Genomic DNA, 24,491 nt, shown 5'->3' on the forward strand with positions numbered 1-24,491 from the left:
ACCACTACACATGATTGTCTGTCCACAAATTAGGTACTTAGAGGTTTTATAAGCTGTTTTATGTGGTTGTAGATGAGCAAGTAGTCTAATGTATATGCTTGGGGATGTGTGTATCTGCGTGTGTGTGCAGGGCGAGAAAGTGATTGTGATAAGGCAGGTGGATCAGAACTGGTACGAGGGGAAGATCCCAGACACAACCAAACAGGGCATCTTTCCAGTGTCCTACGTCGACATCGTCAAGCGCTCTCCGTCCAAGAGCTCCGCCCACCACATAGATCCACATGGTCACCCTGGCGTAAGGACCCCAAGCAGCACACCTGTGAAGGTAGGGGAATCACTACAACTCGAACACACAGCACAATCCAACACAACAAAACAATACAAGACAGAGAGACACATTTTAATCAACTATTTTGTTTTAAATTTAAAGCTAATAAACTATTGTTGAATCGCTTTATTGTATATGTTTTATATTTAGATGTAGTGAATGTTAAATAACATTAAAAATGCAAACAAATGTTTTCTTACTCAAAATAATAACATATATGTAAGTACATTCCTCATTCTGCACAATGGAGTAAATACTGTCCTGTGTAACTGTTTGTTACAGTTAAATAGTCAAACACACACAAGACACACACTCTACCTCTCTGTTACAGTTTTATAAATCACACTCTGTTCCTTCCTCTTCATTTTATCTTCATGGAGCCTTTCTACCATCTACCTCCACCCTCCACCACCCGTGACCTTCCCTCCTCCCCTCACCCCCCGCTGAGAAGGCTTGACCTGCAAGCTGTCACCGACGAGTGGCTGTCCCTCACAATGGTCCCATCGGCGTCCACTCCACCTCACTCCATCGCCGCCACCCCTTTACCGCCCACACCTCCCCCTCTTCCACCCGACCTCACATTTTTACAAAGGGCTCAGGAGCGTAGGACGCCCTCGCCCTCACCTGCACCCTCACCCGCACCCACACAAAGAGGCCTGGCTCTGCTTGCCCAGACATTTTCCAGAACTCCACCTTTTAAAGAAGGGAGACTCGGTGTAGGTCACGCCCCGCCTGCTCTGCCTGTTTCCCTCCCTCCTTCTCCTGTTCCTTCTCCTCCACCTCCTCCTCCTCCCACCACTCATTTTTCACTCACCTCTTCACCATGTGACTCTTCTCTGCGAGACAACAGCAGCTGGGAGTTCATTGAAACACCACAAAAGCTACGCAATGCTAAGCCAGAGTTTTTTCCCTGCACAGCACCAGAGCCAATTAAATCACCCACACAAACTCCACAGTCGCACAGGTCGACTGCATCGGTAAACAAAAGCCACAAACCCCCCGACATCGAGCTGCAAGTAAAAGATCCTTATGACGATCTGTTAACTATGATCCTGGATGGTTCAACCTGTGCGGAAAATGTTGACTTTACGAGGTGGTCTCCGATAGATTCCCCACCAGCTCCGCTAACCCACGAAACCCAGAGCAGTTTAAAGCTAAAAGCAGAGGAGCCGCATCAGACAGAATGGGAAACCCAAGCGCCCGCTCCAGCCGGCCAACCAGCAGGCGACGTTCGGTTAGAGGTGCAGTTTCACAAGCCAATGACGATGGAGCCGCTGTCCATCACCTGGGGAGAGCAGCCAGAGACTCTGAACGATGACGAACCGGTGGAGTTTGAAATGCCGCTGTCTGTCGAAGGGAAAGGATTTACTGAGTTGTTCATTGAGGAAGAGGATGACGATTTAGAGGAGAAAGAGGAGGACGTTAGAGTTTTATCTGACAGACTCAGTCCACAGGTAGAGCATGGTGTGAGCTGCGTCTGCTGAGGGACATGGAGGAAAATGAATTCTGACTGCAGGAAAAATACACTACTTTTGCATTTTCTGACAAAAGTTTAGACGAAAACGTCATTGATTTACTCAAGTCATTAAAGCAGATTTATTCAAAGGGAAACTTAACTTTAACTAAATCTGTTTCCTGGTTAAAATTAAGTCTCTTTGTGTTTGTTGTTACTGTCCACAGCAGTGAGTGTGACTTGATACAGATTGAACATGTAGTGTGTAACATTAAAGTGGGTCAACAGAAACATGTTTAAGGTTCTTAATGTAGTTAAATGGCTTATTTACTAATGGGTTCCTAATTGGGTTCATGGGATTAATGACAATTCTAGTTACTTGATTTATCACAACCAGGGGAGACCTAATACGTAGACTAATGGTTGGGATGTGTACTACATGGAAAACTGGGACGCTAAAAATGGGACAAATTCGACATATTTCCCAGGATTCCTCAGAGTATTTTTCAATGCTGCATCTAAAATCTTTTCCTCCACGTCTCTTCTGGGCTTCAGCATCAGGATTGAATCAAATCTAAAGTGTTTCAGTTTCAGTGTTGATGTGTGTGTCATTGCCTCCGTAGGCCGACGTCTCTCCCTCCGCCCTGACGTGGCTTTCTCACCCCGGCCTCTCCTCACCCTCCATCCCACCTCCTCTGACCTCCACACCTCCTCCCCCTGCTTCTTCTCTGTCCTCCCCCTCCTCTGTTCCTCCTCCTCCTCCTCCTCCTCCTCCTCCTCCTCCTCTTCCTCCTTCGTCTTCTTCCTCACGCCCTCAACAGCACTATCAGCACACCGCCCCTCCGTCTCCCCCTTGTTCCCCTCGGCCCCCGTCCCTTCCCCTCCTCTCGACGTCACCCCTACCTCCGGCCTCTCCCCCTCCGCCACCTGTCTCACCACCTCCTCCCCTCCTCTCCTCTCAGCCCTCCCCCCCAAACGTCCTCCCACAGCGTTCAGTCTCCCAGCCGTCGGGCTCTCCCTCTCGTCCGTTCTCGTCCTGCCCAAACTCGGAGTCGCCCACTTCCTTCCCCACTCAGTCTCCCCCTGAACCCCCCTCCCCTCCTCACCCCATCACTAGTACTCGCTCTCCCCCAACTCCCCCCACTGTACCCCATGCAGGACATAGATCCTCCAAGGTGAAGGTAAAGCTGCAATGTGGAGATGACATTGGCATTGATGTTGGTCGTCGTGTTTGTGGTGACAAAAACCTGATAACTCTCTTTGTTGTCTGAGAAGTTGTGATCTGATATTTTTATTGACTTAAAGCAGAAGTAAGTGATATATTTGTGTTAATATAAGTCTTAAATAGTTATATCTTCCGACAGCAATCACTTACATAGAGTGTTTGGTCTGAAACACGGGTCTGTCAGTCACTCTGCTCTGCTCTGAGCCGAAGAGAAAACATTTATCGTATCCTACAGTTTTTATCCAATGAGGAGAGAGAACGGCATGCAGGGCCGTGTGTGCAGCCAAGGAACGCCGTGAATGTGGTGACGTAGCGACGAGGACTGTTATGGTGCGTTCAAGGAAACTCGTATTTTTCCGACCGTGAAGTGGTACCAGTTCGATCTGGTACGAGTTCACCGGTCGGAAGTTACGAGTGGCCGTTATAGTGACTTTCATCGGTAAAACAGGTCGGAAAAACACGAGTGGGTTGCCTGGAACGCTACAAAGTCGTAAGTTGTGACTTGAAGCTGTAATTTACGATTTCAAAAGCCTGCCTGGAACGCAGCATTAGCGAAAACGACCGGACCACTTACTTCTGCTTTAATTATTAATCAAGAATATATTTACGAGTGTATTGGTATTGAAATAATTATTAGTTGCAACCCTAACCAAGACACTAACATGAACTGCTCTGTGATGATATATATGGCCAGCAGGGAATATACTAGAGTTAAAGGGATAGTTCAACATTTTGGCGGTGCATGTTGTTTTGAGATCCGCGGGGCAGAGATACAATGGAGGTGAACTGGTTTCCCTCATCAAACTCATCAAATACACGATCCAACAACTCCAAAACGCTCTGGTGGAGAAGTTGTGACCTGCACATTCACCACGCTATGAAATAATCACGTAACATTACGAGACAGAGTTGTTTTAGAGGCAAATGCGAAAGCTGGAACTACTTTCCAGACATGATTGCTGGGCGGAGTGATTTTAAAACAAGTAGTTCTGAGTATTTGTTTAGTGCGTCGTAATGTTACATGATTATTTCATAGCGTGGTGAATGTGCAGGTCACAACTTGTCGTAGTGTTTTGGAGTTGTTGGATTATGTATTTGATGAGTTTGATGAGGGACAGGGGACCTCTGCCCCGTGGATCTCAAAACAACATACACCGATAATTAAAGGTAATGAACCTACTGCTTTGACTGTAGGGATTATGGCAATAGGTGAATTTTCCAAAATGTTGATCTATCCCTTTTAATGTGTGTTGCTGGCGTTGGTTGTACTGTTGTGTGTGTCCAGGAGGATTTTCATTGGCATCCGTGTGTTGATGGATGATGTTTTTACGGCATGTCATCAGCCCGCAGTGCTTGTGCTCGGCTCATAGTTAAAAGTCGCTGACCTGGTTGCTGTTGAAGATCATAGGTGTGTTGCTTCTGGTCTTTCTGCCTGTTAAGCAGGATCCAGTTGTTGGTGGTAAACCTCCTCGTAGCCCCATCTTGTCCCGGAGGTCCTATCTGTCATCCGTTAGAGGTCGAAGGGTAGGGGGGCATGTCTTCATTCAACCATGCTCTTGCAGTAATTCATGTCTCTGTGCAGGGAGGAAGTCTTTAGAGATAACCATGATCAGCTCATTCTCTGTAACATGCATGTTAAAGAAGTCAGTGTAGGTTTCCACAGCTGAAAAGGAGAAATCGTAGAGTCTCTGACTGAGATCATCTGTGTTTCTGTTCATAATCCTTAAACTCTAAACTAAAGACCCACAAATACCACATGCTGATTTACAGTCTGTTTGTGTCTCTCTCTCTCTCTCTCTCTGACTCAGCGATTAGTACAGGATGCCCTCCACGGTGGAGGAGACCCGTAAGTGATATCTATCATTAATACCATGATTTTCCTCAGGGGTAATGTGAAGTGTGTAAGCAATGAGTGGATTTAAATCAGTATTTATGCAAAACATTTGTAATAAAGAGTCCGGGATGTCAGTTCACAATGTTTTTGTTTTTTCTTCACACAGATACCAGGCCTTGTACAACTACATGCCTCGCAACGAGGACGAGCTGGAGCTGAGGGAGGGAGACGTTGTTGACGTGATGGAGAAGTGTGACGATGGCTGGTTTGTTGGTAAGAGAAACTTAGATTACATTTGAACATATGGTGTGAGTTGTTTTTGTCAACCAAACATGTTTAGGAAAGGGTTATTTTGATACTTTAAATTGATTGATGACTAATGTACTTTTCCACGAGCTGGTTTTTAATTGTAGGGTTTTCTAATGGAGAATTTTTGCAGGTGTAGTTTGCTCTGGTGCAGAAGTATTGTGCAGGTATCGACAGAGACCGCTAGATGGCAGTGTGGCACCACCACACATACTCTATGTGTTGACATGACTGACTGACGATGACAGCATGATCTCTCACAGCTGAACCGTTTCAGTTTGATGACCCCGAGACTCTTGTCCATCCTAACCTTTGCATTCTTCTACAGAAAGACGGTCGCCTTTAAATAACATTTCCGAGTGTCTCAGTTTGACTTTGACCTCCAGGGTTGGCTGATTCCCACACTGCAGTGAGCCCGAGCGACTGCCAGGTTTTCAGCCGAGCGTTTCAGCCTCCCTTTATTTCTCTCTTTTGTTCCTGCAGGGACCTCGCGAAGGAGCAAGTTGTTTGGAACCTTCCCAGGAAACTACGTGAAGCAGCTATAATGATGATTCCAGACTCCGCCCCCCATGGTCCCGCCCCTTTCCATGACACGTTCATCGCCCTTCAGCACAGCACCTGCAGGACACCACCACCACCGCCACAGCCACCACCCCCTCCTAAAACAGCGGTCCACTTTGCGTGTTGCGTGCGGCTCGTGGGCTCCACACAGACAGAACATTTAGCTCTAACTAGCCATCTTTAATGGAAGACTTCTATAAAATAATGTTGTTTTTTTAAACTTTATCTTTTTATCCTTATTTTTCTATCATGGAGAACCCAAACTTCAGTGACCTTTAACTTTTGACAGTGATGGAATGATAATTAAAGGAACTTTGCAAACACTCGTTGATAGTGAACAGTGCAAGGCAGCGATGCTTTTTCTCTGTTTCAGCTGATTAAGGGCAGTAAGATCACCACCGTCACCTCTTTCTTGTATTTTCCATCAGTATCTCCAACTTTAAAAACAAAAAAAACAACAAAAAAAACACTTGTTACATTTCATTTCAGTGTTCAATTACAAATATTCGCAAAGACATTCGGTGCAGAGAGAGTTGCACAAACAGTATTCTGTCATCAGGCCTGTTGTATGAACTGTGTCGTATGTCAGGTTAAAGGAGTTTCTTCCCATAGTTACATGTGGAACAGACTGTGCATGTATCAATGTTATGTGTGTTACCCAATGTATTGATCGGTCGGTAAGAATTTAGGGATATTATGACTTCATTATTAAGCTGTTATCTCAAACATTGCAAAGGAAAAAGTGGAAATAATAGTATTGACGCTGTTCTACTCGCTGTCTGAACCCGATAACATTAGATTTAAAGTATAAGACTAGAAAACACAAATATTTTCAACGTGTTCTTCTTCATTCTTCACACTAGGATTGATGCACTTTAACAAAAGATTTTAACACAAATTTGTGTTTGTTTTATTTCAGATTTCACTTCAGATTTTGTACACTAGTGGTTGCTATGACTTCGGGGCTCTTGGGGGATATTGATCATGCGTGGGAAGTATATGCAAAAAGGTTATCGACCTTTTTTAGGTATTATATTTATTAGAGGACAAACGTCGGGGCAGACCATGTGATAAGATTATTTGAGGAAGGATGGAACAACAACTTGCTTTTTAACATGTTCTAACAGCGGCAAACTCACATTTGAATGGATTGTTATTTTATTGTCATTGTACGGAGAAAGTGCAGAGACTGAGTAATGGATGGGCTGCATTGAATTAATATACCAGGTGTCATGTTGTTTTATGTTGATTTAATTTAAGTCGGACACAATATGAGACGGGATTCGATCAAAAGACTTCAGTCGTGTAACTGCAGTTTCTCCACTTGACTTTGTTGGCTTCTTTTAACCCTGTTGTCAGAGTGAATAGGTAGTGTGTCACTGTTCATGTGTCTAAATACTATTTTAAGTTATCGGCAATTTCCATCATAGCGTGTCATGCTCAGTGAATATGATCTTTGTTGTTTTATTTTTTTGTTTGTTTGTTTCTCTCACAGAAGATGAACAGTGACAGCAAATCAAATGTTAAAGCACCTTAAAAGTATATTTTGTTTTATCATTCATTGTCCTCCATGTCACCCCCACCCCCCCGCCCATTATCCACTATTTCAGATGGTGTGAGAACACTTTGTGTATGCCCGTGTGTGTGTGTGTCTGTGGTGTTTTTGTAAGCCTTTTGTATGAGAGCTGTAAAATGGCCAACATCCACTTGCTTTATAAAGTCGGCTTTTTCTCACCCACCATCACATTTGGTTTCCTCTCCTTCTTTCTTCACGTTACTCATCATCAGTGGTGCTAATCTCCACTCACACTTTTTTTTTTTTTTTTTTTTTTCTGGACAGCTTTTATCGTAGCCAGGCACACAGGTCTTTGTTTTCTCTCTCTCTCTCTCCAGTTATTTGTTGTTTTAGGAGTCAGTGACGTATTTAAACTGAAGTTACTGTAGGTAGATTGAGTAGAGTTGGTGATTGCTGCCTTACATCCAACTCACTTATTTTATAGCCATGTATACTGTATGTAAACTCCTCTTCTGTGATGCAAAAAAAAAAAAATCATTTATGCATTATGTAGTCTAGAAAACATCAGGAAGGTGTATGGCAGTGTGCAAAAACTCTAAGCCTTTGATACAATAGGAACAGATTTGGAACAAAGACATTAAATTGGCTCCTGATATGTTTATACATGCAATTGAAAAAATGTAAATCTTATATGTTATTCATGTTAATATAAAATTCAATGCACACTCTTGGACCTAAGTATTTCTACAATATCTTAGCATTTGTTGGATGATTTTATGGGGCTGTATTGCTAATAAAATCCAGCTGGTAGATGAAATATTTCCATTTTCTTTTCTCCTTTCAGCTAAAAAGATAAGAAAACTGTGTTTGCTGATGACTGAAAAGGAAGTCACGTGACATTTAAAGGTACCCTGAAGTGTTTTTGACCTCTATATCCTACCACTTTTTTTCACACACTCACACAAAGTTGGTGAGGGGATCGTATCAATTAAAGGCTGGAAGCTGGAAATCTTGCTTTTGCTGACCTCCAGTGGATAAAAAGAACAAAGCTGGTTTTATATCAACAGTATAAAGTTTCCTTACTGTCAACAAATCCCAGAAAAGAGCGGCAATTTATGTTATAATATATCTCTTTCTAACTTTTGAAGTATTATCAGTCTGTTTATGTCTTGTATATCCTTGACAATAGGTCACAGATCCATCACTTCTTTTCTCATTTCTAAACATTTTTTCAGAGTCATTGTGCGCTGTATAAAAAGTCACACAAACAGTGGTAAAAAGTATGTTAACACTTTTGTGAGCTGTGGGTATGTTTATAAAATATCACCACACTTATTACTTCTCATCTTCCAGAGTCGGCTCTGTAATCTGTGACATCACTGGTGGGCGTGGTTACAGGATAAACTGCCGCTCATCAATCACTGACTTAGCCTTAAAAGTCTGTATATCAGATATAACTATTAATAGGTATTATATAATATAATTATGATATATGAATGATTAATAATTGAATTATGATTCCACTGAAATATAAATTAGTCTGTGTCATGTAAAATCTGTGATCTTAAATGACCTTACAGTATAACAAAATGTCTCTTTAGAGGGTTAATCAGCTACAACACTGCATGTGTGCTTTTTGTTCAGGAGAAATAGAACAAATGTGAAGTTAATTCAATCATACTGTTTTGTGTTTCTACTCTGAGAGAGACATTTTGGCGTATGAGCATATCATCGTCAACTTCCCTCATTTATCAATGCCTTACATTGCCATGGTGACCATAGAAACAAAACCATGATGCTGGTAAACGTTGAAGCAATTAAGTTGCACAGAATAGGATTTTTTTTAGAGCTGTATGCAGATGATGGATCTTGTGGTGCAGTTTTGATTTAAACTCTTTAATCTGGCACTTTGTTTTTTTTGCCTGTTGAAATCTTGCCGTACTCAGAGCCAGAGCTTGTCACTGCTCACTGAGATTAACATGCCTTACTCACAGTTTTTTTTTGACAGTGATGTATGGTAGAACTATAAAGTCCACTGGGTGTTTTTCATAATTTTGGGATATTCTGCAGACATGAAGGAAAAGTAGAAGCAGCAGGAGAAAGGGTTGGAAGAAAACACTATATAAACAAGAAGCTTTTCTTGTGTAGGCTTGGGGATGAAGAACAATGTGTGGCAGATCCAGTTTGTGGCGTAAACAAAGAGAACGACATGTGATGTGTTGAAAGGTCGGACTCGAAATGAAACTGTATTGTTAACAAACTCAGGAGTGGGGAGTTCTGGTTCCCATCCAGATCAATAGTGGCTGGAATGTGCTAGTGGGACCTCCAAGGCCTCGGAGCGGAGCGGAGCCTCCAGACCAAATAAGGACCGGAGCAGCAGGACCCGTCAACCAGAGAGAGAGAGACAGAGACAGAGACAGAGGGGAGACCAGCCAGACTCCGAGCTGCCCGGGGATGAGAGGAGGAGGAGGAGGGGGCTGCATGGTTTACATCCTCATTCTGTCCACAAGTGTCCACATACCTACTCGGTATGATGAAGTGTTTGTGTGTGTGTGTGTGTGTGTGTGTGGGCCAAAACTGGTTGTGGCAGGGTTCTTACGGATCCTTAAAAAGTTTTAAAAGGCATTGAATTCATTAATCTAAAAACAAGGCCTTAATTGGCATTAAAATGTCTTAAATCAATTTTTCAAACGTATTAAAAATGTTAACACTTGGTAAGACCCAACTCAGTCACTTTTTTTGCATTTGTGTTTATTGTGAAGTATAAGTATAAGTCTTAAATTTCATTTCAAGTGGCTTTAAAAATTTCTTTAAAAGTCTTAAATTTAACTTGGCTTACACTGTAGGAACCCTGTGTGGGTATAAGTAAAGTTTGAGTTGCACCTGATTTAAGAGACAATTACGCACTGGTTTCTATTTATAGACAGAGAGAGAGAGAGGTATGAAAAAGAAATAAGAAGAGGAAAAAAAAAGAAAAGGGCTTCACAAGAAGTTGGAAAACTGGCGAGCGAGTAAGTGCTGGTGGTGGGATACAAACAGAAGAGTCAGGTCCCAAAATCTGACAAATTACTTCACTGCTGGGGTGGGGTCTGTCCACTCTCCTCCCCCTGCAGCCCCCCCCCCACCACCACCACCACCACCACCACACTCCTCCCCCAGCGTGTGTTCAAATTCTCCATCACTTTCATAGTGCCTTGCTCTTTCACTGTGCTCCCCGCAGCGTGCAGCTCACTGCCCCGTGCTGTTGTTATCTAACAGCGGCAGGAGACTTTTTTTTTTAAAGGGTCATGCCACTCAATGTCGTGCTCAGCGGCCCGGCCCCCTGGGGGTTTCGCCTGATGGGAGGAAAGGACTTCAACCAGCCCCTGACCATCTCCAGGGTGAGTGAGTGAGAGAGTGGAAGAAAGTTTCAGTTTGCAGAATCAGTTTTTTGGGTTTTTCCTCTCAATCAAAACAAACCATCTAATGATGCTTTCATTTCCTTTCCTGGCACATTTTTACAGTGTTCTGGGCAAAAACGGGGGATTGTTTCACTCCGTTTATGATGTTTTAACCTGAGCCAATAATGTCAAACAGTGTAAACAGGAATGTGATTTTTAAACTGTTGTGTTTTAAACTGTTGTGTTTTAAACAGTGCAGAGGCGTTAGTCTTGGGTTCGGCTTCAACATTTGAGCTCTCCAGGAGGGTTCATTCGAGAAAGAGTCTGTGGCATGAGGTCTGCACCTGTGCCACAGTAAATGCAAGGGGCTTAGATACAAATAGCAACTTACATTGTACTCTGACATATGCACACACACACATACGGCTGTTTCACTGAAGGGATTTCAGACTGGCAAATTTAGGAGCATGGAAAATACCCCCTAAAAGTGCACTGCATTACTGCAGAGCATGTAAATCAATTCAGTTTAAACAACCTGGTAAGAAAACATGGCACCTGGAAAAGACAGAGGAACAGGATGGTGGAGTTTTCCAGATGCAGGATGAACTTTATCCGTTTGGACAAAGTGGTTTAATTCAGGGAATTCACACTGACAGCTGAGGCAGCTGAGTCAGAACAACGGATTTGTGTGTAATGATGATGTTGTAGGCTCTGTTGTGATGTTTCTATTATAACAGAGCAGCTGTTCAGGAGATAGTGAACCTCGGCTTTAGGGTCAACACGCAGCATCACGTAACAAATCATCCTCGTAAAGTGACAGCTACAGGTGGAGCAGAGAGATGACACATTACGCAATGGATAAGGAATTAAACCCCCAGTGTAGTTCAGTGAAGAAAACTTTACAAACACAGTTACAGATTCTTACTTAAAAAAAGAAGAGAGCAGACGGTTTGAAGGAGTCGTGGCTGCAGATTGAGACGAAGTGGATCAGGATTTATCTTCATCTGTGAATAAAAAAGATAATTTCCTGGAACTGATATGGCATTTCCTGTTGATAGGAAATGTAGCCAAACAACTGGATCAAATGTAACTACAAAACTGAAGATACCAGTAAGACTTTAGACCATTTAAAGGACCAGTGTGACAATTTGAGAGATATTTTTTTTAATTCACCTTTCTTTGCAATATAAGAAAATTGATATCAAGCTTGTGGTAAAAGTTTCTGTTTACCAACATCCTCTCATCAAACGATGTTAAAACAATCCCCCCCAAAAAACCCTCTGTTAACATCACAACAGTATGTGCTTTAAATGATTTCCTCTTCTGTTTTCTTCATTTTTTTTCTAAGGACAAGTTTTATTATTTCTAGTTGTTTCTAATTATTATCGTCACACTTCCAAATGGACACAGTTAATGGCTCCATCAAGACTAATTAAATTCACAGGAAGACAATCCTAATGGCGGAGTAAATAAAACCAAAAATACAAAATATGAAATGAAATTAAAATGAGGAAGAGAGTGATAAATAAACAGAGGAAATAATTACACACAGGAAAATAATATACAGAAATAAATGTGCCTGGATAATGCATAAATAGCATCATTAGGACTGTATTGCAATAACAGCTGCAGTAGCACTGAAAGATTTCTTTTTCCTATTTTCACTTTCATAATTGATATTTGCCTATCATTTATAACTCTTCAGCAGTGAACATCCTGCATATGAACGCTGACGTCTTCATCAGTGTTTGGCCTCATTTGCGAGCCATGTCCCCAGAGTCGTGGATCAGATGTGGGGAGATCCAGTGATCCCGCTCTGTTGGGGTTATGTGCGTCTATATTTAGGGGAAGATCTCAGGAAGTAACTGTCTAAAAGCACAGTCAGTTAAAAGCTCCGACCAGCGGCTCTGTCCTATAACCTAACACCTGTTGTGTTAGCGGACACTCGGCAGCTCCACATGAGAACAGTGATGAGAGAGGGCTGGACTGGATGAGGAAGGAGAAGAGTGGAAAAAGAGTGGCAGAGATGAATCAGTTAGAGTAAACTATACATGAGCTGTGGTACAAGAAGCATGTGCTAGAATGTGCTGGTAATAGAGACGTGCATTAAAGAAAAGACTCTGATATAACCGAGGAACAGTCTGTGTTGCGTTCAGTGTCTAATGTGACAAATGGACGGGATTGTTTCTGCAGCGAAGCCACAGACTTCCATTCAGGCACAGTGAATCGACAGTGTCTCCCTCCACTGCCATTTTTGGTCAGGAACATCCTCCTCTCTCTATGACCCGAGCCAGTGTTCCCAGCTGGTCGAGGAAAGTAAACACAAGTGATTATCATCTTTTTTTTCTCTCCAGCAGACAGCAGCAGCCTTAAAGGGACACTCCATAAAAAAACATGCACCTCAGGATCAGTTTATGTGATCCTCGAGTCACGGGAGCATTACAGTACTGAGCCTGTGAAAGCAGATGTATAGTTTCTTCTGTGCCTCTGGAGGAGCTGAGAAAATAACCCTGGTGATGTCATCATGGTCATTTTAGGTCAAGTATTCAAGTCTGCAGTAAATTAAATACTTAAAGCAGAAGTAAGTGATATATTTGTGTTAATATAAGTCTTAAATAGTTTTATCTTCCGACAGCAATCACTTACATAGAGTGTTTGGACCGAAACACGGGTCTCTCAGTCCCTCTGCTCTGCTCTGAGCCGAGGAGAAAACATTTATCGTATCCTACAGATTTTATCCAATGAGGAGAGAGAACGGCATGCAGGGCTGTGTGTGCAGCCAAGGGACGCCGTGAATGTGGCGACGTAGGGACGAGGACTGTTATGGTGCGTTCAAGGAAACTCGTAACTCGTGTTTTTCCGACCAGTGAAGTGGTACCAGTTCGATCTGGTACGAGTTCACGGGTCGGAAGTTACGAGTGGCCGTTATAGTGACTTTCACAGGTAAAACAGGTCGGAAAAACACGAGTGGGTTGCCTGGAACGCTACAAAGTCGTAAGTTCTGACTTGAAGCTGTAATTTACGGTTTCAAAAGCCTGCCTGGAATGCAGCATTAGCCAAAACGACCGGATCGCTTACTTCTGCTTTAAGTGAGGTTTCTATCCAAATTTGTTTCAAATTTTAACTGAATCTTGAGAAAATTTGCGAAAGAAAATGAGACTTATTGCACCTGTTTTACGTGTGAAAGTGCACTATAACGGCCACTTGTAACTTCCGACCCGTGAACTCGTACCACATCGAACTGGTACAACTTCACAGGTCGGAAAAACACGAGTTACGGGTTGCCTTGAACGCACCATAACTTCTTGTCAGCCGATGGAGTTAGCAGCCCCCGCCCTCGTCATGGATCTATTGGTCCTCGTCCCTACGTCACCACATTCACGCGCATCCCTTGGCTGCACACACAGCCCTTCATGCCGTTCTCTCTCCTCATTGGATAAAGGTTGTAGGATACAATCTTACAACAGAGCAGAGTGACTGACAGACCTGTGTTTCAGACCAAACACTCTATGTAAGTGATTGCCGTTGGAAGATATAACTATTTAAGACTTATATTAACACAAAAATATTGCTTACTTCTGCTTTAATGTGCATTTTCTTCCACCACCCTCACATACCCTCACACTGCTATCACTATTTTTGTCATTTGTTGTCATCTGTACATCATCATTTATTTGCCCAGGCTTTCAGTGATACACCATCCTTTAAAAGCAGCATTTCAAATTTCAAATTTCAAATTTTTTTATGTGGCCAGTTGTGAACACAATATTGACACTTTTTCTTCAAAGTAGGAATGGATGCTAACATGTTAGCAAATTGTGGACAGTGAGAACATGTAGCAAAGATAGAAATACATCTTCATTCACTCAGAGCTGTGTTTCTAGGCACTAAGGCGACTGTAAGTCCAGTGTTCATTCTAATTTTAACTCTGTTTGGTCTTCACAAGCTCCTTGGGGGAAACGTCTTATCTTTAGCAGCAGCCATATTCTACCAGTCACTTAATTAATCAGGCTGCTGTCTGGTCCTACTGTAGATATTGAGCATGCTATAGGGTTTGTTACAACTTTTTCTCCTATATCAAGTATGTAAAGTGAATTTAAACCTGCTTTAAAACCAAAACAATAAGCCAAAAGACCCTAAAATGCCCCTGTACAGTTAAAGGGAGCTGTAGAGTTTGGTGATGGTTTTCTGTGGGTTTAGCACAGTGAATAACCCATTTCACTTTGTCACAGTCATCTGATCCACTGTTACTATATAAATTATATGAATAATGATGTGTACAATACCAAATAACTGGAGTACAATGTTTTTAATGCAAGATTAGCAAACATGTATATATAGCATGTTTGTTTTTCTAATATTTTGTGGACAGTTATCACTGTAACTGAATTCTCTCTTTTTTTTTTATTATAAACGTATTGAAATATACTAGAAAATTGTACTGGAGTACCAATAGAGAAAATAATTCAGCTTTCATGTTCTTTCTTCAGTTTTCACAAGGAGGCAAAGGAAGAAAAAAGGAAAAAGTGCAGAAAACAAAGGCAAGAGGTTGTAGCAAAAGGACAGAACAAAGCAAAACAAAGAAATAGAGAGAAAGAAATAAGCAAAAGATCACATGATGGTCATCGTTTGAACAAAGACAGCTGTTTGACAAGACAACTGAGCTGCTGCAGCTAAAAGAAAGAATCCAATAAAAAGTTGTGCATGGATTCAGGTATCAGACATCAGAGCGGTAGAACATGCAGTCAGGCAAATGCTCCGCTGTAATTTACTGCTCCCTCTTTGGCAGCATGAGGCATCCCCTCAGCACTTTCATCCACTGTTATTTATAGGCAGATGACCTAATTCAAGTTTCAGTGTAACATCCCAGTGTAGCAAAGTTTCCTATGTCCCGTAATGCAATATGGCTGAGCATAGGTCATGCCCTGTGTAAGTGTCTAAGTGGGAATGTTGGGTTTGGTTGGAAGCTGCCTCCTGAGGTATTCCCTCTGACCTTGATGGCTTGTCTGGGAGTCCTTATTCATCCTGATCACTTCCTGGCCGGTACAGCACATATTCCATCTGGATGCTGTCATTTAGTGGGAAGCTGCACGTGTTTATTTTATCTCCATGACGGGGGGACCGACGGTTTATATGCATGCATACCAACCAGGGCAATGTCTTTCATGTGTAACAGAAACACTCCTGTTGCATCTAAGAACAGGCCTGTGTTTTTGCAGAATACATCTGGTGAAATAAAAAAAAGAAAAGAAAAATGAACAAAAAAGAGAGAGAGAGATTTAGGCTATTTAGAGGAGTCTGTGTTTTTATGTTTTGTATTTAGGCCAGGTGAGGACGAACAAAGAGAAACATGAACAAGGGGCCTCACTGTTGGGTATTGTACTAAGAGATGACGCGCCAGTGATGGAGAGCAGACCTTAAGTTTTCACGAAGCTGCACCATCTGCAGATAGTGAGCTGTTTGAATGGGTTGGATAAGAAACAGTAGGAAAAGACTGTTTTCTGTTTTCTGGCTGAGCAGATGAGAAGACATCCCTCCAGGATTCACTATGAAATGTAAAAAGAAAAAAACAAAAGTCCAACTAAGAAAAGTACATGTCTTAATCCATTCACAGTTTACAGTATTGATCTTTTATATATTAACTTAAAAGAACAATATTAGAAGAAGAATTTAACACTGAGTTTCCCATATGCTATTATTAGGAAAGTGAACTTAGAATACATTTATCCTCACACTCAGTACAGTGGCCCAGACAGGTCACAATACAGTTTAGAAGCTACAACACAAATGCAAAAGCCACAGACACAATGAGAAACATAAACCGCATCCATGTTGTGGCTTTTGTATTTCAGTTGATGTTGATGTAGCATTGGCCTGTCTGGGCCAGATCCTCTCAAATATGTTTCTTACCATGCTTGAAATTAACAATTTGTTTCCAGCCGATACTGGATTGTTACAGGTTTCTGAAACACAGATTGAATGCTGCGGTCACAGCACAGCAACGTTTAGAGTAACCACACATCATATTTACTTCAATAAAAATTGCATTTTTGTCTGACTTAAAAAAGCCTCTAGCATTACAACTGATTGATTATATAAATTTGTTCTTGAAAGGCTAAGTATGGTATTTGGGTGTTGTAACTTACAGGGTGCATGCTCAAGTTGTGTACAAACATAGTTTTTCATACATTATAGCTGCAAATCTTTTCAACTTTAATTTGAAGAAGAAAAACAGTTTTGTTGTTGTTTGCTGGTTGAATATGTAACATATTCAACCTTTCCTGCCCTTTGACCTGGCTGGCTGAAGTGAACTTCCCATGACCTCAGTGGAGCTGTCAGATGACTCTTATTTGACTCTTAAAGGCTTATTTTTGTTTGTGGATGGAACTCAAAATATAATTATACTGAAATTACTTATTCATTGGTTTATTTTTTCTGAAGATAAAACACCAAATTCATATTTAGGAGTTAGATAAAAAATGGGAAATAAAAACAAACAAAGAGAATTAGCTAAAAGTCCTTCAGGTTTCCTAACGTGCTGCCAGGTGACAAGTTAAAGAGGAAACAACATAAAGTCTCTCATAAAGTGTTGATATAGGATCTCTAGAGGTGCTGTAGGGATAAACACCATTCCTTTATCATGTATTATGTTGCTTTTAAATGTGATGTGGTGACAGTTAAAGCCACAGAACAAGAGTCACAACATTTTCACATGCATTAAATCATTCAGTGGTTCCTCATGTTGTGTATAGAGCCATGAGTCAGGTTATCAGGTCAGGTCATCTTTTAAAAACCAACTTTTGAAAAAATGCACATTTAACCCCTTAGACACCTAGTGTTGTACTTATTTTTGCAGAGCATTTTTACTGTAATTTCTTGGTTTTACAGTATAAACCATGGGCCACAGGATTTCCCTTTTATTTTACTTTTCATTAGTTGTGTCATTTGTTTGCCCCTGTTTTCTCTTCTGTTTTAATGTGTATTAAATTATGTTTATCTGTACAAGCACCTTGTAACTATGTTAACAAAGGTGCTATATAAAGTAAAATAAGATATATAACGTTTATTATTAAATTATCATGCAGCTGTAATGTTTACCCTCTTTATCTGGTTCATCCTTTGTCACCATCTCATGGTGACATGTCAGACCAGTTGTTAGTCGTTGTTTAGGCTAGGCAAGGCAAGGCAAGGCAATTTTATTTGTATAGCCCGTTTTTACAAACAGTTTGTCTCAAAGGGCTTTACATGGCATCATAACAACATCCTCTCTGCCCTTAGACCCTCACATCTACTGAGGAAAAACTCCATGGAAAACCCTTTTAACAGGGAAAAATCTGAGAAACCTCAGAGTGAGCAACAGAGGACGGATCCCTCACCCAGGATGGACAGACGTGCAATAGATGTTGTTACAGACAAGAAAACAGTTTACAGTTTAGGCCGGTGCATATTCGGCCTAAACTGTAGAAAAAAAAAAAAAAGTTTACAGTTTATAAACAGAGAATGTGGGAAACATGGAAATGTTAACAACAGCTGAAGGAGGAAGCTTCAGGTCGGCAAGGGAGACAGGGAGAGCAGGCCAGCTTAATGGGAGGACTGGATGGTAGACTGGTTCATGGGAGGGGAGCGCAGGCCGGTTTAACAGCAGGGGAAAAGGGGGGTTAGGGGGGCAATGCAGGCGGCAGTTGGCGAGGGGAGTTTACACCTTTGCTCTGCTCTCCTGCAGATCACACCTGGCAGTAAGGCCGCCCTCGCCAACTTATGCGCCGGCGACGTCATCGTGGCCATCGAGGGAGTCCCCGCTGCAGACATGCTGCACTGTGAGGCCCAGAACAAGATAAAGGAGTCCTTCAGTCAGCTCTCTCTCACCGTTGAAAGGTTGTATGAAGAAGACACACAACAGAAAACACAAACAGGTGTTGAACACAATGAAATTTAACACATGCAGCTGTGCAATAATGACAGTGTTTATGAAAGTTACTGTGCTGTTTTTGGTCTGACACCTGTTGATTCGAGTCCAAGTTACATTTGAAACCCAATGTTATAGTGTTGTATTGGATTACATCTTCTTCCACTGTGTCCATCAGGTCACATCTTTGTGTCTGCAGCTGTGTCCAGACACACAATGAACATCTTCACACAAAACCTATGTTTAAATGTTGCTTTTTCCCCCCTCGTTTTATCTGAATTGTTATTTTATTTCTTTAATTTTTAAATCCTTATAAGGCAAAAAATCATCCATGAAATCAGCCAATCATCTCACAATGGTTTGGATTTTTTCTTTGGACCTCTTACAGCGGTTTCCCCTCCTAATAGAAACCACAGCTTTTCTCTTGTGTATTAAAACAAGACTTCTTAGTACATTATTGTTTAGTGCTTACCGAAAATGATGCAAGTCTTGTGCTGCAAATGTCAGTGAAACCTTTAAGGGTTTTTTTTTTTTTACTTCCTCCATCTGCTCTTAGTTTAATCCTTCTGCAGCTGTGAGCATGCTCCTGCATTTTCTTTTGTGGATTTTACAACAGGACAATATAATATTCAACGACACTTTAAAAAACCAAGTGACTTTGCTATGACTTATGAATTTGGCTCCATTCAGATGCTTTTTTTTCAGTTTGAATTTGCTTGTGAAATTGTAAAATGGGAACCTGTGGTAAGACCAGACATGTCAGCATTAGTTCAAACCTCAGTCCTGATGTTTTTATAGGTTTGGATTACAGACTCAAACACGCACACACACACATACAGAAGAGTTATTGAACAGTCAGTCCATCAGTCATGTTGCGATGACCTTCTGACCAGGATCTGTTTTTTAACCCCCAGGAATGAGTCCAGACTGTGGTCGCCTCGTGTTGTGGAGGAGGGCAGAGCTCACCCATTTAAAATCAACCTAGAAGCAGAACAACAGGTTTGGGACAGAGTCTAAAGAATGCATTCACATTTATTTTAGCCTCACATTGTCTCACTGCTGTTCCTGTTCCCTTTGCTTGTCTGTTCAGGAGTTGAAACCTATTGGCACCGCTCACAACCGGAAAGCTCAACCATTTGTTGCTGCAGCAAACATCGATGACAAGCGCCAGGTGGTCAGCACGGCCTACAATACTCCGATAGGCCTTTACTCCTCAGGCAACATCCAGGACGCCATGGAGGGCCAGATCCGAGGCATCGTCCCTCAGAAGCCTGCGAGGTGACTGATCACAGCAGTCCAGTTAAAAGCCTCGCACCACACAAACTAACTAACACAAGTGTGTGAGTTGTTTAGCCCGACCTCTGCAGTGCACATCCATCCATCTGTTTCTGGTACCAGGTAACATTTGTTATCTTGGCAGCTAATGCACAGACAGACGTATTTAATGGGAATAGCGACAGGTTGTACAATAATTTTACCATAGTGGCCATCATCTCAATCAGCAAGTCACACGATGGGCAGCAGTAACAATGTCAGAATTTGAATTGCATCAAAAACGTCAAAAAACACATATTTCTAATAATAACATAAAATGAATAATGATTAAAAAAAATAGATAGAAAACACTAAAACATGAGGTTCAGGTGATTATATTGCACAACAATTAATAATATTGCAAATATGGTGTTGCACATGAATAAAGAGCAGTGTGAGATCAATAACATTTTGGCTGCTAAATTTAAATTCAAACCTCTTAAACAGTAAATTATTCCTATTGGCTGTCTTACAACAGTATTTCCTCCTGTCTTAGTAGATCCATGTTCATCTGAGCATGCATAACTCATCCCTGCACATTTCATTCTTGGCTTACACTGTAAATCATGACAACACACCATAAAGCATCCCATCAACCTCAGCTTAAAGCTAAAAGACATGCAAAAATGAGTGACCATGCTAACTGCTAATGTTGCTCACATGTAAAATGTTAATATTCCATGTTGCGTAATTATTTTTCTCATTAATAATAAGTTAATTGTTTATGAAAAGCACCCTTCAGGTCAAACAACAAAAATAACAATTTCTCATATGTAGCTATGACGCTTGTTCCCTCTTTGATTCCTGTTCCCCTCCAGTTCTGGTTACATTTACTTTAGCCCACCTGTTCTTTACATGACTCACCTCTTGAAGGCCACTTCATCACCCCGTTGGTCTGAAGGTGTCAGCTGAATAGCTTAATGCACCACAGTGTGTCAGCCTTCAGCCTTCCCATGCAGTCATGTGGATTTCATTAGGCTACCTGATATATGGTGTGTCACACTGAGAATATACAGTATTACCGCAGCACACAGGAATGAATCTTTCCATGGCTTAAACCACAACTTCTGAATAAGACATAAATCACGTCAGACCTGGGCCGTGGCAGCTGATGCAACGCAGACTCTCTGCTAGTTTCGGCTGATTTACATGGACCTTGTAATGTATTCACAGTATTATCAGCAGACTATATGAAATCATTTTAGACCAGAACATGATTATGATAGAAGCTATTACAATGTGCATGAAAAGAGCATAAATCTCAACTAAAACTGTTCATTAATCAACATCTTTTCTACGTGGTCTAGTCCATGAAGTTCACTTAAAACTGCAATGTATCATTTCTGCCACTAGCAGGAGGCAATCCCCTCTTACTGTAAATTAAATTAAGTGGTAACAAGGTATTGTGTGTGTGTCTGTGTGTGTATGTTTGTGTGTGCATTGCTCAGCCCCAGGACTCTGACCAGCATCGAGGACTCTGATGTGTACCGGATGTTACTGAAAGACCAGGAGGAGCCCCAGGAGCCTCGACAGTCTGGCTCCTTCAGAGCCCTGCAGGACTTTATTGACAGTGATGGTGAGCTCTTCCTCTTCCTCCAGGACAATATACAGTATTTCCTACACAAAAACATCTCACATGTTGAAATCATTCAGTATAGCAGAGGAGGTTGACAGTCTGAAATAGTTGTATGCTTTAAATGGTATGAAGATGCAATATTTCAGTTTAAAGACATAGAAACAGATGTTTTACATTTATTTATTTTATGTTCTTGCTCAGCTTATTCTTCAAGGGCTGTTTTGTGCTGGGTAAAAGAAAAAAAAATCCAATAGCACTATAGTTTTGATAATAAGCCTAACTTGTGTTTGTCTTTTCTCTGAGCTTTCCTCGTCAGTTTGTAGTGGGCGGGGTTTAGTTGGAAACCTGTTATTTCACATTCGCCAATCAGATATGGTGACTTTTAAAACCCCTTTTAGCAACCTAAAAAAAAAACATGCCCAGTTCAAGTCCAAGTTTAACCCCTTCCCTGCTGTGTACAAAGGAGGAAAACGTATCCCCACCTTTACTGCTGCAATATTTACACAGTTTACATTAATATCATTATCCATAATGAGCATTTTAGGCACATGGTGATGATAATACTTCTGTGTTTTTGGCTTTTCTTGTAACTGAGTATTTCTGCACTGTGCTGCTGCTACTTTTCCATATGTAAAAGATCACATTTCCTCTTCCATCACTGATTAAATATGAACACATCACACTCACACAGTCTAGAAAAAGCAGAGTGGGAGTGTGTTTAATGTTTAATAAATGAACATTGAAGGAATTAATATTCAATACAGTGGCTTTAAAACAAGTTTGTATTGCTACTGCAATTTTATCTTCATGAAATGTGTCAGGAATTTAAATGTATCGAAGGATTCAGTATTTTTATGTTGCATATCTACACAGTTCTGGGGTTCACTGCCCTGCACAAAAACAGGTAAACAGGAAGAACCAGGGATTGAACCAGCAACCCTACGACCAGTGTGCAGTATCTCTGCTGCTCATTTTATGTACTAGTACTCACACAAAAACTTTATTCATGGTGATTCAGGGAACAAAGATAAAACCACAGATGACATAACATTAGCTTACGGATTATACAGTATATGCTTTGGCACTGGCACACTCATATCTTGCATAGTTAAAAGCCACACAATATGTCATTATGACACACCATGTGTTCCCCTCATTATGCATGGAGTGACGCGCAAGAGCTGCACAACACGTCGTTACAAAACCACTCATGTTTTTCTTTCATTCATTGAGAAGTAAAAAATGTGTCAGACACAGAGCTGGGCAAGGCTTACAGCCTGAAAGGAAGTGTCATTTAGGATTCAAGTGTCCCTGCCTCCTGTCTCTAGAGTGTTTTGTTTATATTCACCTGCCCTAATCATGTATGAGTACAGAGTTGTCTTGTTGAGTGGTTTCTCTCCCATGTGGGCAGGCACTCGTCCCATTGTGACCAGGACAGTGAAAGCCCCCATGACCAAACCGGCTCCACCCACAGGAAACCTGCAGAAGCTGCCCGTCTGTGACAAGTGTGGGAATGGGATTGTGTGAGTAAAAATAGAGCAAATCATCTGTGATTCACATTCAGACCCAGCGTGAATCAATCCAGACAAAGGATGAGAGAAAATTACTACAACAATGTAGTCTATACGTACTACAACAGCACTGTAAGCAATGTAAAGCTTGTATAAACATGAATTACCATTTGAACATACTGTACTCTGCATGACTGGGACATGTTAGACAAAGAAAAGTTATCAAACATAAAATTATCTGCCTTTACATAAACAATTTATTCATGAAATGTATAGATTGGAAACATAAAGCTAAACTGAAAACAACAACAACAACAAAGTGTTATAAAAGCTAATGTAAGTGCATCATTGTGTTAAAAAATCCATCATTATTGCAACTTTTGTTTTAGGTCAAAGGAGACATTTGAGAAAGTTGAAGACTGTTTGAAATTGATTTCGGATACCCTTTTAATTTACAGGCCACTAATTACATGGTAATGTCAAGAAATAGCCCAAAAAAAAAAACAAAAAAAAAATTAATTGCGTAGTAATGTCAAGAAAAAGCATAGAAATAACAGTCAATTTAATAGTAATGTCATGTTTTTCAAAAAGGCAAAAGATTACATAACACAGGCTTCTCCTGCTTTGAATTTCTGAATTTTTCTCCACCAAGTCCTTGCAATTGACCGTTATTTCTGGGCTATGCAATCAGTTGTTATTTTCTGGCTACATTTCTCGACATTACTATGAAATTGACCTTAATATCTAGGCTATTTCTAGACATTATGACGCAATTAATTGTTATTTCTTGGCTATTTATTGACATTATCATGTAATTAGTGACCTGTAAATTAAGGGTTACCCATTCATCTAAGTGTCTTTGATTCTTAAATTTAGCATTTGTGTATTAGTTTTCTGTGATCAGGCATGGTTAAACATGCAACGCTGCACATTTCTGCTCACACCAAACAGTGATGCTCAATGGGATCATACAGGAGGTAAATTGACCCCAGCCTGGTGTTTAGGTTTTATTGTGTTTTTTTTACTGATTTGGTCCGTCCAGTGTTTTTTTTTTTTTGCTGCTGCTAATTGGTGGTTCACATAACTTTTTGTTCTTCTTCTGTCTCTGTTTTTCATGATACAGCGGGACGGTGGTGAAAGCACGGGATAAATATCGTCACCCCGGCTGCTTTGTGTGCTCTGACTGTGACGTCAACCTCAAACAAAGCGGTTATTTCTTCGTGGAGGGGCAGCTGTACTGTGAGACTCACGCTCGGGCCAGGATGAGACCACCAGAGGGACATGACCTAATCACAACTTATACATCTGAATAGATCCCCCTCCTCCTGAGCGCAAGACCCCAAGCACTTACACATGGCAGGCACATACACAAACAGACACACACTTCGGCACACACTCCTACGTCCTACGTCTGTTTAAGCGATCATCTGCACTTTGAAGTTGTCTGTGTGCAATCATATTTCAGCAAGAATATGCTTTTCTCTGTACATAACTGTATGCTGTGTTTACCTGGAAACCACTAACACGTTGCAGGTGATAACTGAACAGTCGTGTTGTTTGAAGAGCTCAGCAGAAGAGACA

The 24,491-nt window shown here is 41.2% G+C and overlaps 2 protein-coding genes across 2 annotated transcripts in view; both read left to right on the plus strand.

Moving 5' to 3' along the window:
* sorbs2a (sorbin and SH3 domain containing 2a) overlaps window positions 1–7,849 on the plus strand; it is a 44,360-nt gene extending 36,511 nt beyond the window's left edge. Inside the window, exons 20-27 of the mRNA XM_083994129.1 lie at window positions 131–325; window positions 709–931; window positions 1,436–1,782; window positions 2,744–2,962; window positions 4,447–4,530; window positions 4,815–4,852; window positions 5,007–5,113; window positions 5,630–7,849. Of these exons, the coding sequence (XP_083850255.1) occupies window positions 131–325; window positions 709–931; window positions 1,436–1,782; window positions 2,744–2,962; window positions 4,447–4,530; window positions 4,815–4,852; window positions 5,007–5,113; window positions 5,630–5,691 (1,275 nt within the window). The 3' untranslated portion in view covers window positions 5,692–7,849. The remainder of the gene's footprint in view (window positions 1–130; window positions 326–708; window positions 932–1,435; window positions 1,783–2,743; window positions 2,963–4,446; window positions 4,531–4,814; window positions 4,853–5,006; window positions 5,114–5,629) is intronic.
* A 2,580-nt stretch (window positions 7,850–10,429) lies between these two features.
* On the plus strand, window positions 10,430–24,491 carry LOC310995160 (PDZ and LIM domain protein 3-like). The gene is made up of 7 exons (XM_083984107.1): window positions 10,430–10,603; window positions 18,327–18,478; window positions 19,424–19,508; window positions 19,600–19,787; window positions 21,272–21,399; window positions 22,811–22,922; window positions 24,034–24,491. The coding sequence occupies exons 1-7, from the start codon at window positions 10,511–10,513 to the stop codon at window positions 24,221–24,223; spliced, it is 948 nt and encodes a 315-aa protein (XP_083840233.1). The 5' UTR covers window positions 10,430–10,510; the 3' UTR covers window positions 24,224–24,491.

The sequence above is a fragment of the Trachurus trachurus genome (genome assembly GCF_905171665.1).
Source record: "Trachurus trachurus genome assembly, chromosome: 1".
NCBI classification, from domain to species: Eukaryota; Metazoa; Chordata; class Actinopteri; order Carangiformes; family Carangidae; genus Trachurus; species Trachurus trachurus.